Source organism: Polypterus senegalus, chromosome 4 (genome assembly GCF_016835505.1).
Source record: "Polypterus senegalus isolate Bchr_013 chromosome 4, ASM1683550v1, whole genome shotgun sequence".
Lineage (NCBI taxonomy): Eukaryota > Metazoa > Chordata > Cladistia > Polypteriformes > Polypteridae > Polypterus > Polypterus senegalus.
Window position 1 is genome coordinate 238,049,525 of NC_053157.1, and position 17,918 is coordinate 238,067,442.

Below are 17,918 nucleotides of genomic sequence, written 5' to 3' on the forward strand. Positions count from 1 at the left end.
GTCAATAAAGCAACTCCACGCAGGGAGAACAAGAGAACCCGGGTCTCCTTACTGCAGTGGTTCTCAACCTGTGGGGCGCAAAGTAACAAAAAGGGGGGCGCGAAGATGTGAAAAAAAGAAAACAAGAATCAAAAATATGAAAAAAATCTGTTGAAACCAAAACAAATGAACTTAAACTACATTCTGATACTAGAACAATAAATATAGAGTTAGATAAATGTCGCTAAAAGTTAAGTAGGTATAATAAAATATGCATTTACTGTACATTTCAAACAAATATTTGGGGGGGGGGGCGATAAAAACTGTTATGAAAACTCGGGTCGCAAATACTTAAAGGTTGAGAAACGCTGCCTTACTGCGAGGCAGCAGCGCTACCACTGCGCCACCGTGCCACCTTGACAAAACACGGAGAATACAAGAAAAAACGCAAAACGGAGTAACGTTAGTCTGTGTGATTAAGTATTTGAAATGAATATCTGAATATTTCTTGTTGTGTGTGTTTTTGTTTTTAACTTTTATTTCACTAACCTTTTGCTCTTAACCATCGACAATAACTCAAACCTGTTGGTTTTTTGAAGTCGCATGACTTTTCCGCCTCTGCTGATGATTAATCCGATTGGTGCATATTCAATTTCCAGTGAGGACTAAATATAAATAATTTGACTTCTACCTAAATGACTGAAATTAGTATATTGCACATCCCACAGGATTCAATAAATTAAATATGATTGAGTTATGTTCGAAAGTGGAACATAAACAATACATGCAATATAAAGTAAATACATTCTTGTAAATGTAACAAGCTGCCATTTCCCTTTTTTTTCCGTGCACTCTGAAGGAGTCACCAGCCGTGAACCTCACCGCACGTCCCTGCCCTTCAGTACTGGCAGCACACATCGTAACCATGCAGTGTGCTGGCGCAAGTGGCTGAGGACCTCATCTGTGCCACTGCATCACTGGCGTCTGTCAAGTGAATATTTCCACTGTGTGGCTATCTGTGCAATGGACGTCGCTACAACGTGAACAAATCCCTCGGAGTGCATGCTTGTTATAAGCTTATCAGTAACGTGCTCGCCGCACCGACTGGTTTCTGGGGTTGAAACATTTGATCCTGCTGACGACACTCATTAGGCCACGTCATCTGTCTGATCGTCGATATTCAAACTGTGTTTAACGGCATTATGAACTGTGAGTGTATTTTGTTGACTGAAACGTAACTTGCATTGAAATATGTGTAGGCCAGCATTTGGGGTCTTGTAACAGAAAACAAACTAAAATGTTTGTTTATATTTTCTACTGTTGTAGCTTTTTTTACATAATATTAGTACAATTTTAAACATAGAACTAAATAAAAATATAAAGTGTTGACTTTACTGAAGAGTAGAACGAAATAAAAATTAATTTTATACGCCAGCATTTGGGGGTCTTGTAACAGTGGGAAATAAAAAGGATTTTATTTCTGACTTTTTAACATAATATTAGTATTATTTTAAACACAGAATTAAATAAAATAAAAAAACTAAAATTAGTAATATCAGAACTGAAATATCACTGCTTCCTCAATGGGGGGTCCTGGCCAACGCCTATAAAGTTGAAAACACGCACACACACTTTTGGATGTTCACCTCTACCCCCATTCTATTTGATACTCAAATCAGAAGAAAATCCACACAGTGACATAGCTAAGAAATGTTATTTAAAACCTCAGATTCACTGCCAAGGTCAATATCCTTCCTAAGCATCTTTTTCAATTCCAATGCATCCCCATATACTGTACATTAACACATTAATTTTTTAAGAAATTAGATTCAACCATAACCTTGTTGGAATTACCTCTCTTTTGGTCCATTTATCTGCCTCCCATGAGCACGTGTGTGTGACACTAAATGATATCCATTTTTTTTCCATCCTCTCAAACTTAGAGAGTTTTTAATGTTAATGAGTGTCACACGAGGACGTAGAACGCATGCGTGATGGCGCCGGCCTCTTCCGCTTGTATTCTGTATTAAACTACGTGATCGTGGACGCGTCTATGATGGGTCGCCACTTGACAAAGTGAACCAGCTTGTCCAATCGAGTGATAAACCTCATACAGTGTGCCAATGTGATGTGGGAGTTTTATTCCATATACTATTTTATTTAAAACTAGCTTTTCCCATGTGGCTCATACCCACCTAGTAAATGAAACAGGACAAACTTTAAATATCAGTAAACAAACAGGTATCGCTAGCTAAGCGGAGACAAGGAACACTCCAACACGTGGCGAGAGGCAGAGTGGCTTGAATAGAGACTGGCGCGTGAATGAAGGCCCCGCCCACTTGCCCCTCCCCTCTGTCTCAGATTTTCATGAATAAGTCGCTCCTGCAAGTGAACTCTGATACTTAGTGCGATGAGAGAAGTCACAAAAACAACCGGAATGTTCAAGCAAATTATATGTAAAAACTCGATCTAAATCTGTCAAGCTGTTCTCTTATGAAAAGCAGACAGACATACAAACGTTGGATTGTGTGTATATGAGATATATTTATATACAGGTGCTGGTCATAAAATTAGAATATCATGACAAAAGTTGATTTATTTCAAAAAGTGAAACTTGTATATTCGATTCATTCATTACACACAGACTGATTTATTTCAAATGTTTATTTCTTTTAATTTTGAGGATTATAACTGACAACTAATGAAAGTCCCAAATTCAGTATCTCGTAAATTAGAATATCAATTAAGACCAATGTAAAAAAAAGGATTTTTAGAAATGTTGTCAACTGAAAGGTATGAACATGAAATGTATGAGCCTGTACAGCACTCAATATTTAGTTGGCCTGGATTACTGCAGCAATGCGGCGTGGCATGGAGTCGGTCAGTCTGTGGCACTGCTCAGGTGTTTGGAGAGTCCATGTTGCTCTGATGGTGGCCTTCAGCTCTTCTGAATTGTTGGCTCTGGCGTATTTCATCTTCCTCTTCACAATACCCCGTAGATTTTCTATGGGGTTGAGGTGAGGCGAGAACAGGGATACCATGGTCCTTAAACCAGGTACTGGTAGCTTTACCACTGTGTTCAGGTGTCAGGTCCTGTTGGAAAATGAAATCTGCATCTCCATAAACTTCGTCAGTAGCAGGAAGCATGAAGTGCTCTAAAACTTCCTGGTAGACGGCTGCGTTGACCGTGGACCTCAGAAAACACAATGGACCAACACCAGCAGATGACATGGCACCCCAAACCATCACTGACTGTGGAAACTTTACACTGGACCTCAAGCAACGTGGATTCTGTGCCTCTCCTCTCTTCCTCCAGACTCTGGGACCTTGATTTTCAAAGGAAATGCAAAATCTACTTCCATCAGAGAACATAACTTTGGAGCACTCAGCAGCAGTCCAGTCGAGACGCTTCAGACGCTGTCTGTTGTTCAAGAGTGGCTTGACACAAGGAATATGACAGCTGAAGCCCATGTCTTGCATACGTCTGTGCGTGGAGGTTCATGAAGCTCTGACTCCAGCTGCAGTCCACTCTTTGTGAATCTCCCCCACAGTTTTGTTTCACAATCCTCTCCAGGGTACAAGCGGTTATCCCTATTGCTTGTACACTTTTTTCTACCACATCTTGTCCTTCCCTTCGCCTCTCTATGAATGTGCTTGGACACAGAGCTCTGTGAACAGCCAGCCTCTTTAGCAATGACCTTCTGTGTCTTGCCCTCCTTGTGCGAGGTGTCAATGGTCGTCTTTTGGACAACTGTCAAGTCAGCAGTCTTCATCATGATTGTGTAGCCTACAGAACTCGACTGAGACACCATTTAAAGGCTTCTGCAGGTGTTTGGAGTTCATTAGCTGATTAGAGTGGCATCAGGTGTCTTCAATATCGAACCTTCTCACAATATTCTAATTTACGAGATACTGAATTTGAGACTTTCATTAGTCGTCAGTTATAATCCTCAAAATTAAAAGAAATAAACATTTGAAATACATCAGTCTTTGTGTAATGAATGAATCTTATATACAAGTTTCACTTTTTGAATGGAATTACTGAAATAAATCAACTTTTTCATGTTATTCTAATTTTATGACCAGCACCTGTAAAAGTAAAAGGCAAACCCCTCACTCACTCACTCACTCACTCACTCACTCACTCACTCATCACTAATTCTCCAACTTCCCGTGTAGGTAGAAGACTGAAATTTGTCAGGCTCATCCCTTACAGCTTACTTACAAAAGTTGGGCAGATTTCATTTCGAAATTCTACGCCTAATGGTCATAACTGGAACCTATTTTTCTCCATATATTGTAATGGACGTTAGCCCGATGGCCGTGGGGGGCGGATCTGCGTGTGACCATCACGCCTCCCACATTTCACGTGAACTGACTACGACCGCAGTACATAGAAAAAAAGGAAGAGCCCCCAAGGTCGTCAGGTCGGATTATGAAGACACGCACAGGAGTGGAGGACCGACAGTGCCTTTCCAGACAGTTAATGGCAGGGCCGTCTCTCCAGTCTACAGGAGGCCCAAATTTATGCAGCTGCCTGATTTTGTTTTAACAATTATTGCAAAACTTTCTGTAAATCCAATAAACTTCATTTCACTTCTCAAATATCACTGTGTGTTTCTCCTATATGATATATTTAACTGACATTTTTTATCGTAACAACCAACAATTTATACAGGAAAATGATGACTATTAACAAGGTTGCCCAAACTTTTGCATCCCACTGTGTATATATATATATATATATATCTACACACACACACACACATGTATACCTAATGGGCTCAGTTACTCATTTCTCTCTCTTTATACAAACCGGATTCCAAAAAAGTTGGGACACTATACAAATCGTGAATAAAAATTGAATGCAATGATGTGGAGGTGCCAACTTCTAATATTTTATTCAGAATCGAACATAAATCACGGAACAAAAGTTTAAACTAAGAAAATGTATCATTTTAAGGGAAAAATATGTTGATTCAGAATTTCATGGTGTCAACAAATCCCCAAAAATTTGGGACAAGGCCATTTTCAGCACTGTGTGGCATCTCCCCTTCTTCTTACAACACTCAACAGACGTCTGGGGACCGAGGAGACCAGTTTCTCAAGTTTAGAAATAGGAATGCTCTCCCATTCTTGTCTAATACAGGCCTTTAACTGTTCAATCATTGGCCCAGTGACAATGCCTGAGCTTGTGGATCTTGCTTAGAAATGGCTTCTTCTTTGCACTGTAGAGTTTCAGCTGGCAACGGCGGATGGCACAGTGGATTGTGTTCACTGACAATGGTTTCTGGAAGTATTCCTGAGCCCATTCTGTGATTTCCTTTACAGTAGCATTCCTGTTTGTGGTGCAGTGTCGTTTAAGGGCCCGGAGATCACGGCCATCCAGTATAGTTTTACGGCCTTGACCCTCACGCACAGAGATTGTTCCAGATTCTCTGAAACTTCGGATGATGTGATGCACAGTTGATGATGATAGATGTAAAGTCTTTGCAATTTTTCGCTGGGTAACACTTTTCTGATATTGCTCCACTATCTTTCTGCACAACATTGTGGGAATTGGTGATCCTCTACCCATCTTGGCTTCTGAGAGACACTGCCACTCTGAGAAGCTCTTTTTACATCCAATCATGTTGCCAATTGACCTAATTAGTGTTAATTGGTCTTCCAGCTCTTCGTTATGCTCAAATTTACTTTTTCCAGCCTCTTATTGCTACTTGTCCCAACTTTTTGGGGATTTGTTAACACCGTGAAATTTTAAATCAACATATTTTTCCTTTCAAATGATACATTTAGTCAGATTAAACGTTTGATCTGTCATCTACGTTCTATTACAAATAAAATATTGACATTTGCCATCTCCACATCATTGCATTCAGTTTTTATTCACAATTTGTTTAGTGTTCCAACTTTTTTGGAATACTTTTTGTACACACACACACACACATATATATATATATATATAGTGAACTTGAACCCGGACATCGTTGTTTCTCACCACACACTCTTTATTTACAATATATATTTACAGTTTACCGTGCACACCCCAGTCCCTCCAGCACCGTTCCCCCAAATGTCCAGGCCTCACAGTCCTTATGCCTTCCTGGCCGCCTCTCCTCCTGGTTGTCCCGGGGACCACAAAATATATATATATATATATATATATATATGTGTGTGTGTGTGTGTGTGTGTGTGTGTGTGTGTGTAGACACAAACCGATTATAACAGCAGCAATCCAAGCTGTGAGAAAACACTAAAAAGGAGACGTGTCGGAGTCGTAGTACATTTTCTGATGCAGCTAGATGGAAACAACTTCGTGACGCTGCGGCCAAATACAGAAAACAATTACTTTGACAATCATGTTACGTTATTTTCAAAATGTTTCCTTTTCTTCTTTAATACACTACTTCTCCGCTGCGAAGCACGAATATTTTGCTAGTATATATGCACATATATATATAAAAAAGAGAGAGAAATGAGTAACTGAGCCCATCAATAAATAACACCTGCAGCGAAGGACAAAGCATTACAGCCGTGTAGGCAACCAGGCAGGGAGATGAGAAGAGACAAGTGGCAGCCACTCGTTACCTTTTAAATAAAGTGCCGATGTGCCCAACATATAACATATAACCAGGGGCCGCCACTGTGTACTGTTCAAAGGGTCTCAATAAATGAAGCCCACGTTTAGTAAATGCTTGTTCATGTTTTGGAACCCGAGTCAAGTATAAAGCGGCAGTCTCAATGATTAATGTATTCCCAGACAGCGGGCATCCCCTGCTGATGCTCAGATTTACTGTGAATTTTAAAACACGTGTGCTTTATTTGTACTGGAATCACGTATCAGAGCAGGTACGACACTGGATTTTTCCCACAGCTGCCATTTATTGGTCCACCGACCCTGCAATTAAAAAATGAATTTTAAAATTGACCCAATGTAAAGTTTGGTATTTTTATTTTCTGCTCCTATACCCGAGTTATTGACCTATGTGATGTCCATAACGAGGAGAGGAGAAGGATGATTGAAGGGGCTTTCAAGTTTGGACACCCTGGGGTTTGTCAGTAGTAGAACCTCCATCCTGTTCATCTAAAATGGAAAATCCTGGGCCGTTTGTGCATTTAACTGAACAGACACACGCCTGCTACTGTTGAGTCACGGAGTCCGTTCAAGGACCTGTACGTTAAATGAAAACGCCTGCTTGGATGGACACTTCAACATTACTTAATTAGGAAGCTCAATGGGATGCTTCAACTTTTACTAAAGCACATATCTGCTTGCTTGTTTGAACTTTTACGCTTAAACTTCACGCTCAGAATGCGCACGCACATCCCGGCTGCCACGTATTCATTTGACGCATCCTCAGAAATGCGGGAGAGTTGCTGTCCAAGAAAAAAAAAAAAAATAATAATAAGTCGGGGTATCGTGATATAAGTTAGATAGTAAACAAATTCTGAAGTAACGTTTCACATGTGACAGAAAACTGCTTTGAGCATCCTCCAGGATCGGTGTGCGCACTTCGATGTTTGATGAATGGCTCGATGTCGTGAAGCAACACACCGACATACTACTGCAGTTGTGGTGCTTTAATATTGACGAGTCGCATACACCCAATGTAAGTGCATGATAAATTTTAAAGGTCTCAAGTACCGTCTTCTATACCGTCTTTATTTTTTGGTGTCCTTAGCGGACTGTACGGCTGCATATTTTAGCCACAGAGCAAAAAAAAAAAAAAAGTAAAAGTTGTATTTTAGGATTTAAGTAGCTTTGATCTCACAATGTCCACTTTAATCTCGTACATTATTAAATCAGACCCTCAAATATCTTAACCGACCCAGTTATTCGCTCCCTGCTTCTGGGGCTTCCCATAGCAGCAAATCGCCACACATGCTTGATATTCCAGCACTTTGTACATTTAGAATCCTTTGATTGATATAGGATATCACTTTCATGCATAAATTCTTTAAAGTGTGTATATTACAATTTACTGATAAATTTAAACTTCAAGTAAATAATGAATACTGGTTATTACATCCGGTGGCGGAGCGGTAGCGCTGCGTCCAGCCGAGAGTCACGTCCCTGGTGTTGCGTAGCTGCCGTTTGTTTCCACAGTGCGTTCCAGTTTCCTTCCTAAGACATGAACGTTTGGCGGCACCAAAATGATGCCTAATCCCGATCGTAATGACATGATACGTTTTAAATGGTCTCATACCGTGTTTTTCTTTTTTTAAAAAAAAAACCCACCTTAACCGTATCAGGAAGTACGGCAGAGTATTTGAGACCGAGGGAAAAAAAAATGCTTCTTGAAACGTTCACTTTAACCTCGTAGTTCTCTTATTAACTCTTTTAGGGCGGGTGTCGACTTTTGTCGACAGGAGGGGCTGAGGATGTCGACAAAAGTCGACATCCAGGGATAGAGGGCGACAATCAGCTGTTAATGGCGACAAAACCCATTGTCACGTCACAGGCATTCCCTCTCTGCTTGGAGGACTGTTAATCTCGTTGGCTCAGCAACTAATCCTTGCGTGTGCGCGAGTTGCGATATGTAAACAAATAGAAACAAAGGCAAGATGGCATCAACATCTCATGCGGGAGCGAAGCGAGTTCAAAAAAGAAAATACTCGGCCGAAGAAACTTTGCGCATTATCGCGGAGTCGGACTCTGTCAGATTCCGATTTCTTTGATAGTGATCAGGAGATCGAGGAAGAAATTGCGGAGCAGGCATCAGCCGATCGGAGACCAGCGGATACCACCGCAGCTGCTCGGCTGGCAGCTGAGCGCATTCGCGCTGTCGGTGCACCTACGGCAAGGTTCGCTTGGGAGGAATACCCAGACATTGATCCTTGGGAGCCGAACTGGCTACCGGACTTTACAAAAAGGCACGGCTTGCCGCTGGACTATTTCAGGCTGTTTTTTCCCGAGGCAGTTTTTCAACTGATAGCGGATGAGACGAACAGGTACGCAGAGCAATTTTTTGAATCGCGGGAGGCGCTTGCTCCGCATTCTCGTTTTTCGAAGTGGAAACCCACAACCAAAGACGAGATCAAGAGCTTTGTGGCATTGCAGATAGAGATGGGACTGGACTGGCGATATAATTTCAGGGAGCACTGGTCCAAACGTACTTTGTCACCTGGTGGCTTTGGACAGGTTATGCCCCGTGATCGGTACGTGCTGCTGCAAAGCTTCATTCACTTTTGTGATAACAAGAAGCAAATCCCAAGGGGTGAGCAGGGCTATAACCCGATGTATAAAGTTCAGCCCCTGCTTGACATAGTGGAGCCAACTTATAAACAATTTTATCAGCCTGGCCGTGATTTGTCTGTGGATGAGTCCATGATAAAATATAAGGGACGGCTTTTTTTCCGTCAATATATGCCAGATAAGCCCACCAAGTATGGCATCAAGGATTTTGTATTGGCTGAAGCAAGCACTGGTTTCTGCCTAAAAGTAATTACTTACACTGGTAAGCATTCTTTTCAGAGGGAGAACTGTCCTTTGACAACTCAGGTTGTGCTGGAGCTGCTTCAGGGCTATGAACATTTTGGACATGTTGTGTACATGGACAATTTTTATAGTTCACCAGAATTGTTCATAGAGCTACAGAGCAGGGGAATTGGAGCTTGTGGCACAGTGAGGGTGAGCAGGAGACACATGCCTTTACAGTTGAAGCCAGAGAGGCTGAAAATGAAAAGGTGACAATCCTGTTTTTATGCGGGCGGATAACTTGGTGGCATTGACATGGCATGATGTCAAACAGGTGACTTGTATTACTACAGTTCACACCAACAATTTGTGTGAGAAGGTAATTTGTTCTAAGGGAAACCCAGAAGGTAGAAAGCTGGACAAGCCTGTTGCACTTGAAGAGTACAACTGCAAAATGGCTGGAGTTGATCGACTGGATCAGATGCTGGGGTCATATGCTTATGGCCATAAGTCCACCAAGTGGTACCACACTGTGTACCATCGCATCCGTGAGATTGCACTCACAAATGGATTTTTATATTATTCAAGCAGGCAAACAGTGACAGTACTATGACTGCGGCAGATTTCCGCAAGAAGGTGGTGGACAACTTGCTGGCAGAATATGTTGGAGTGCCTTTGGCAAAGCGAGGAAGGCCATTACAAAGAGCAGTGCCAGACAGGTTGACCGAGCGCCACTTTCCTGCAACTTATGAGGATAAAAAGTATAAGCCTGACTGTGTTGTGTGCAGCAACAGACTATTGAAAAAGAGGCACCAGTGCAACACATATTGCAAGCAGTGCAACGTGGCAATGCACGCAATTGGATGCTTTGAGCGTTACCACACTTTGCAGGACTTTGCTTTGTGAAGTTTACAATATGTGAAATAATAATATGTTAAATTATATAGTATGCAGGCTCATACAAAATGCAAAACAGTTATGTTGTTCAAAAATAAATATTTTGTTTCTTTGATAAGTTAAACAATTTTTTTTTTTTTTTTTTTTTTACAAAAGAAACACAAAACAAAGGTTTTTAGAAAAATATTCAGCCCTGGGAGAAAAAAAAAAAAAAAAATTAGCCCTAAAAGAGTTAAAATAGAGCGTAAACGCATTTTTAAGAACTACCCAGTTAATTACCTGCCTCTGGGACTTCTTCCTGACCCGATAGCAGCAATCACCACACAAAATATATTTTCCAACTCTGCACGCTTAGAATCCTTAGATTAAATACTGGACATCACGTCGATAAATGCATTAAAGTCTAACATTTTTACAAATTGTTAAATATAAATAAATGCTGTTAATTACACGCATGGCGGCGGCACAGCAGCGCTGCCGTCTCGCAGGGAGTCACGTCCTTGGTGTTACCTGTCTAGAGTTTGTTTTAGTGGTGGGTTTCTACAATGGGCTCTGGTTTCATTCCAAAGACATGCAGATTTTGGTTAACACTAAAAATGACACCAGTGTATGCAAGAGCTCGTCCTCAACTTGAAGTGACCGGATGCCCAATCCAGGAATTGTTTCTGCCTCGTGCTTGCTGGAATGGGCTCATCTCCAGATTGATGGATGCAATCATTAAAAACATCCATCCTTTTCAGATGGCGGCCAGTCGTGAATTTAGTGAAACAGCCATTAAATTCTAAGGACAACACCGCGAAGCTCAACGTTCTCTCACCGTGATGAGATCTCGCACTGCCACCTGGTGGAATCTTCCAGATTTACATTAAATGCACACGCAAGCATAAACTGGTCAACACTTGCGTAGGGGGTAGAGTCCGCGTGCGCAGTTGTCTCCCCCCGTGAAGTTTAAACCCGGCCTAACGAGGGATGCCTATTGGACCTTCACCAAGTACTTTGGGGTGCAGTTAAAACCCCATCCTTACGGAGAGGGAAAAAAACCCCACACAAACACCAATACGAAAGAAAACCAACTCACATAAAACCACATGAAGATCCGAGATAGAATGTAGAACCCACCACAAATGTCTCTCGTACAAAAGCTTACAGCATCTAAAAAGGGAGCTGGAACCATTAGTTGTGCGAGCGAAGGTGCCACCCCCCAGCATTGTGACCAGCAGCAACCACCCCAGAGAACACCAAGGTCATACCGGCCACTACTAATGAGGATTTAGAAAGTTAAATGGCTGAAGTAGTGGAGGGGGCAACTCCCTCGTAAAAACACCCATACCTGCCATCTGTTGGGTGCTGCTGTAGTTGGTCCAAAAACCAGACAAAAAGCACAAGTCAAGCAGCAATTTTATTAATACTTCAGATTTACTTTTTGAACATTGAACCTCCTCACAGCAACTACAGCTAAAACCAGGACCACAATCAACATGGCAGCTGCAGATCCCAGCACCAGGTATCCAGGGGGAAAGGCAACTGTGGGAAGAAACAAAATTTACTCTCCAGTCAACGTTAACCAAAAACCATATCCTGGCCTACTGTAATTAAAAATGATTACCTTCATCCTGCAGCTTAGATGTTTGCACCTGCTCAGCCTCAAAGACCACTGGACCACTGTGAAGGAGCACATTCTTCCTGGAGAAAGCAATTTGTGCCAACTTGTCCGCAGCTCTGCCAAATCCTGAAAGCAGGGGCAATCAGACAATAAGGTTTAGTCTCACAAAACACACTAATCCCCCTTAAAGTACCCAGACAGATTTCACACGGAGTCTAGCGGTCAATACACCACTCAGGTTTGTATTGAGTGACTGACAAGATGCCACATTTGAAACCGTAATGCCACATTCTACTAGGAGATCTACAACCAAAACCATGACAAGCTACTCACTTCTTACAGGGCAGCTCTGAGTACAGGGGTCTGTGGCAGAGGGATAGCAGGCAGCTGCCACACAGTAGATGAAGATCTACAGAGAAAGATCAAGGACAGTCATGGACCAACATTTCTAGTAGCCAGATATATTCGGCATTCCTTGGGATGGAGCATCTCAGAAGCCAGTTGAGAATTTCAGGCAAAACCATATTGAGCACAAAACAAAAATCAGCAAGGAAACCCACCTTCTCTGCCAAAGCTTGCCGAACTACAGGATCCACAAAAGCAAACATCTCAAAAACAAATCTCTTGTAATGACTTGGGTAGGCCACTCGAGATGTGCTGTCCACAGTCACCAAGCTGGTCAAATAGTTGTCCCCCGTGTTTGGGCACCTGGCCAAGCACACCCTCCAGTTAGCACTGAACAGCCATCCTCACCTTCCCCACCCTCCCACAGGGGGCACCTACCCATTTACTAGAAGGCTCCACTGGGGCTGGCTGGAAGCAGAAGGTCCTGGGGTGACCCAGCAGTCCCCTAGAGTCAGCACAAGGTTAGGGTCAGTCCTGTTCACGATGTGCACTTCCACAGCCACAGGATCCCTCAGAGTTTTGGTCACTGGGTAGTCAGCATCCAGATAGTAGGAGCCATAGGAAGGATCTGGCCATGGAAAGGAGACAAACTTTCACACCCTAACAACATGATCCTCAGAGCTCCAAATCCATCAAGCTTTTAACCATCAAGCCTTTCTGAGAAAGATGAGCAAGTCATACCATCTGGGACCCTAAAGTACCTGTTGCAATGACCAATTCCAGGTCAAATGGCCCTTGCTCTACTACTGGAAGAGGTGGCGCCACAGTATACACCTCAGCCTCCACTTGCACATCCTGGCTTCCCGAGTAGGTGCACTGGAAGAATAACCTGAGGAGAGAAACACCACATCATAGCAGGGAGAGCACATTTAGGGTTAGAGGAAGGTGGTTCAGAAGCCTTACTTGTAGACACTGTCCCTGGTGATGGAGCCCTCTGGACCAGTCCTCACAGTGATGGCAGCAGACATGGTGTTCTGGTAGGTCACATTGCCACCAGCCAGCTGAAACAGGGACATTTCAAGTATTTACCCACATAGACCAGAAAGGCGATCTAGTAGGAGGTGGTAGCATTGTCTTTCTAATCTTGAATGATCTATACCCCTTTGGAATCCTTGCAACCAAGTGTAGAGCAGCCCTTACTTGCAGTAGTTTTAGATTACACAATACAAATTCTATTTTTAGCCTAAAATCTTATTGAACAAAATTAGCAGCAGTGGGCTATCTGGCCAGTGCTGGTTGACATCCCCAAGACTAACCTGAACTGTGCTGCCACAGGCACTGACTGGAAACTGATACATGACAAAGCTGGACTGGCTGGTCACAGGGCTGCAGCTGGGAGAACTGCTGTCCACCAACTGGATGGTCCCAAGATCCAGGGGAGGAAGGGTCACCTTCTCAGACACCACCACCACAAACTGGCCATCCAGGGTGCACTGCACAGTCACTGGCCAAAGCAAACACAAATATGAATATCCAGCAGCAGCCATCTTTGCTCACTCACACCCAACCACTCACCATCATTGGCATAGTAGCATGGACTGGTGCTGCTGCTTGAATCGTAGCAACAGTTGTTGGCTTCACAGTCAGCTTGAGTGATGGATGAAGACCCTCCACAAGGGAGCTTTTCGCTGGCTGCAACTGCACATCTCTCAGCAACACTCCCAGATCGGCGAGCTGCGTTGGTCAAAAAGCCCAATTAAAAGACGGGAGAGACACTCACTGTGCCAGCCCAGAAGAGAAACATACCTGGTTTAAGGCACGTGAAGGTTTTCAGATTTGATCGAGATCCGACAGCAATGGTCACAACGTACTGAGAGCCCTAAAGTGAACAGGAGGGGCTCAAAACTACAAAACTTAATTAAAAACGGCAACCAACGGCTGAAGCGTTAGCGCTACTCACCTTCTCGGACGCATAACCGTACGGGGAATTAAAGGGCACCGTTAATGTGGTGCGACCAGCTATTACACGGAGGACAATTCCTGGGAGATTGTTGATCACATTTACGACTCCACCACTCGTCTCTGAAAAGATAGAAGTTGATGAGATTTACTGGAATACGCAGGCGCTGACAAGTCCCAATGCTCGAGTACACGCAGCACTTACTCTGGAGAAAAAGGGTCGGAGATCCTGCAAATGACAACGTCATCGTCTTGTCACCGTCGCATTTCTTAGTCACGTCTCCGGACGCTGCAAAAACAAACTGCACACCCGTCCAACAAACGGCCATCCAGAAAAGACACCAACAATCCAAACGCGCCATGCTGTTAAGACGCCAAACCGACATAAAAGAAAGCGCGCGAGCTCAGGTTTAAATCCTCATCGGCGGCGCGCAGGTGACTCGTTAGTGAGCAGGCGCGAGAATGGAGCGCGGGAAATCGGGGGCACTCACTATGCTGTGCGGCTTTATTAAGCAATCAGCACGTCACGGCATCGGACTGAGATGTCCAAACGAAGATCGTGTAGAAGTGAAAGCTCTGCGGGGCGATGTGTCTGTTAATTTAGTGAGGGAAATCGGTAAACATCAAGGAAGAGGAGAAACGTGACGAATGTGAAAGGAGGGGCTTTATAAAGAAGACGGTTTGGGAAAGACCTGTTTAACCAAGAAAAGGGGGCTCCGAGTACGAGTCTTTATACAAAAATCCAAAAGATGGTAATAATAATTATGACTATTTAAAAATACTGTAAATAATACAAATTGTATATTCTTAAGAGACATTCACTGATAAAATTATGAAGACAAAATTAACTTATTATAGCACCTTTCAAGATATATTTTAAAATAACAATTCTCTCTCTTTATCATCAGTTTTAAATACTTCCTTTATCCGCTTTTTTTCATTTGTTTAGCAGTAAAATTATAGTATTAGAGTGAGCTTCCCGCAAAGGAGAAATCTTAACGCTGCATCTACGTGAGGAATGCGTCAGCGCACCAATGCGTCACCGTGCAGCGCAACAATTGATTTTTTTCCCCAAAGCTAATGCAAATATATTAAAGGGGGCAAAATATCCTTTGCGACTTATTTTAATTTACCATTTTATTTTTAAATTAAAATGACGTGTTATCCCTTTTTAAACTTGTCACAAGTTTACTCAATTGTACCGATAAAGTAAAGACGACAACACATAATTAATCTACTTCATCTGCTGCTTTCCAGTGACGTGAATATATAATGGGGACCCCATATAATATTCAGGAAAAGAATAATAAAGACTTCAAGAAAATTTTTAATTTAAAAAAAGGCAAACTTAATTAAATCAAAAGTTTCTTTGAAGTAAGTTTTACTAAGTCAAAAATTAAATGTTTGCATAAGGTACTGACATGTGAATACATTATTTCAGAATCATGAATAGGCAACTTGAAATTGCAATACTCTGTGAAATGTTTCTTGGTTATTTGTACGTTTATTTCAAATGCATTTTAATGTAGTCATTTGTTGTATGCATTTCTGCTGGATGGGCACCTGCTGGAAAAGAAGACCCTTTAAGGTTATACAGCTAGTAGCATAGGAATCATTAGATTAGCAATTTAAAATGGGTTAAAGTCTAAGAAAAACCTTAGTGCTGATGACTGCAGCACATCACATAATGTAGATACAAAACGTTTGCTTCTGTTATATGCTATTGGGAGTGGGATTCGCCAAAGTGTTAATGTTTGAGATGTGTCATCTGTTAGAATGACATATGCAATGCTTATGCCTCTATATGACACTGGGAGTGGGATTTGTATAAGTACTGTAGTGTTCATTTTATGATGCACCGAATGTTGGAAAGAAAAATGCAATGCATTTGTTTCTGTTATAAGCTAAGAGTTATATTAATAAAGAAGTGTTAGTGTTTATGATGTGCCATCTGTTAAAATTACAAATGCAATGCATATGTCTCTACTATATGTCTTTTAAAGCACTGTTAGCTGTCTAAAATGGGTTATAGACCTCTGTGCTAATGATTGCAGTGCCCCATGTAAGATGCATTTTCCTAGTTCTATAAAATATATGAATATTTATTAGATGATAATGCATAAAATATGGGAGGTTCCTATAACCCCCGTGTATAGAATTAAGTTGGTATTTTCCTGTCATTTCTTAACAGTTATGAGTAAACAATGTTCGTTAGTTAGTGTCCAGCCTTGCCTTTGTGTAAGGTACAGAGGCATACGGTTTTTTAACCGTGTTCTTGTTTGTGCTCGCGTTCGTGCTTATGCATGTCTATGTGCCAACGGCCTACGGGCCTATTGAGTGTGAAATAACACATAAACATACGGTTCAACTCTTAAATATTTTATTTTAAGGCATACAGAAGACGAAATTAAGAACCTTTAAGTATAGAAAGAAAGAAAGTTTAAGTACAGAAATAACCAAAGCTTCTTAAGAAAAGCTAAGTTTATAAAAGATACATTTTCTTTTTTTTTTTGTGTGTGTGTAACGATTTTTCTTTTTATTCTTGTATGGATTATTTGCCTTTAACTTTCACTAAATATTTTTAAAAGGAACTTTTGGACTGAGAGATTTCTTTGACACGCGTCTTACCCGTGCCTGACTTCACCTTATGCAACGGCGGCTACACACCATATACTGCATATGCAACGTAATTGTTTCTGTTATATGTTTTTGGGAGTGGGATTCGTGAAAGCAGTGTTAATGTTTGAGATGTGCCATCTGTTGGAATTACAAATGCAATGCGTTTGCCTCTATTATATGCCATTAGGAGTGGGATTTGTAAAAGCCTTGTTAATGTTTGTGATGCACCATCTGTTGGAATGAAGAATGCAAAACATTTGTTTCTGTTATATGCCATTAAGGGTGGGATTCATAAAGAAGTGTTAATGTTAAGAGATGCGCCATCTGTTGGAATTACAAATGCAGTGCATATGTTTCTAGTATATGCCTTTGGCTGTGGGATTTGTAAAAGCAGTGTTAGCTGTCTAAAATGGGTTAAAGACCTCAACACTGATGATTGAAGTGCAACATATAATGCATATGCAACACATTTGTTTCTGTAATATGCCATTGTGTGTGAGATTTGTGAAAGCAGTGCTAATGTTTGTGATGTGTCATCTGTTAGAATGACAAATGTAATGTATATACTTCTCTTATATGCCATTGGGAATGGGATTTGTATGAGTAGTGTTAATTTTGTGATGCACCATCTGTTGGAAAGAAAAATGCAATGCAGTTGTTTCTGTTACAAGCTATTAAGAGTGAGATTCATAAAGAATTGTTAGTGTTTGTGATGCGCCATCTGTTAGAATTACAAATGCAATGCATATGTCTCTATGTCTTTTGTTATGGGATTTGTAAAAGCACTGTTAGCTGTCTAAAATGGGTTAAAGACCTCAGTGCTGATGATTGCAGTGCACCGTTTAATGCATATGCAACACAGTTGTTTCTGTTATATGGCATTGGGAGTTGGATCCGTAAAAGTTGTGTTAGTCTTTCTGATGTGCCACCTGTTGCAATGACAAATGTAATGCAATTGTTTGTTTTATGCCTGTAGGAGTGAAGTTTGTAAAGCAGTGTTAATATCTGAGATGTGCCATCTGTTTGAATTACAAATGCAATGCATAAGCCTCAGATATGTGCCATTAGGAGTGGGGTTTGTAAAAGCATTGTTAATGT

General features: G+C 41.6%; 1 protein-coding gene across 1 annotated transcript; it reads right to left on the reverse strand.

The window, feature by feature from the left end:
* Positions 1-11,674: 11,674 nt before the first annotated feature.
* Positions 11,675-14,597, reverse strand: LOC120528239 (zona pellucida sperm-binding protein 4-like). Its single transcript, XM_039752358.1, has 12 exons — positions 14,407-14,597; positions 14,203-14,324; positions 14,049-14,121; positions 13,818-13,976; positions 13,559-13,746; positions 13,206-13,303; positions 13,004-13,131; positions 12,681-12,870; positions 12,458-12,605; positions 12,231-12,306; positions 11,901-12,023; positions 11,675-11,818 (listed from the first exon to the last, which is right to left on the reverse strand). The coding sequence occupies exons 1-12, from the start codon at positions 14,585-14,587 to the stop codon at positions 11,697-11,699; spliced, it is 1,608 nt and encodes a 535-aa protein (XP_039608292.1). The 5' UTR covers positions 14,588-14,597; the 3' UTR covers positions 11,675-11,696.
* Positions 14,598-17,918: the final 3,321 nt, after the last annotated feature.

Coding starts and splice junctions, on each gene's coding strand:
- LOC120528239 (XM_039752358.1), bottom strand. CDS start 14,587: ATGTCGGTTTGGCGTCTTAACAGCATGGCGCGTTTGGATTGTTGGTGT. Junction 14,122..14,202: donor ACGGTTATGCGTCCGAGAAG/GTGAGTAGCGCT, acceptor TGTTCACTTTAG/GGCTCTCAGTACGTTGTGAC. Junction 13,747..13,817: donor ATGCTACTATGCCAATGATG/GTGAGTGGTTGG, acceptor TGCTTTGGCCAG/TGACTGTGCAGTGCACCCTG.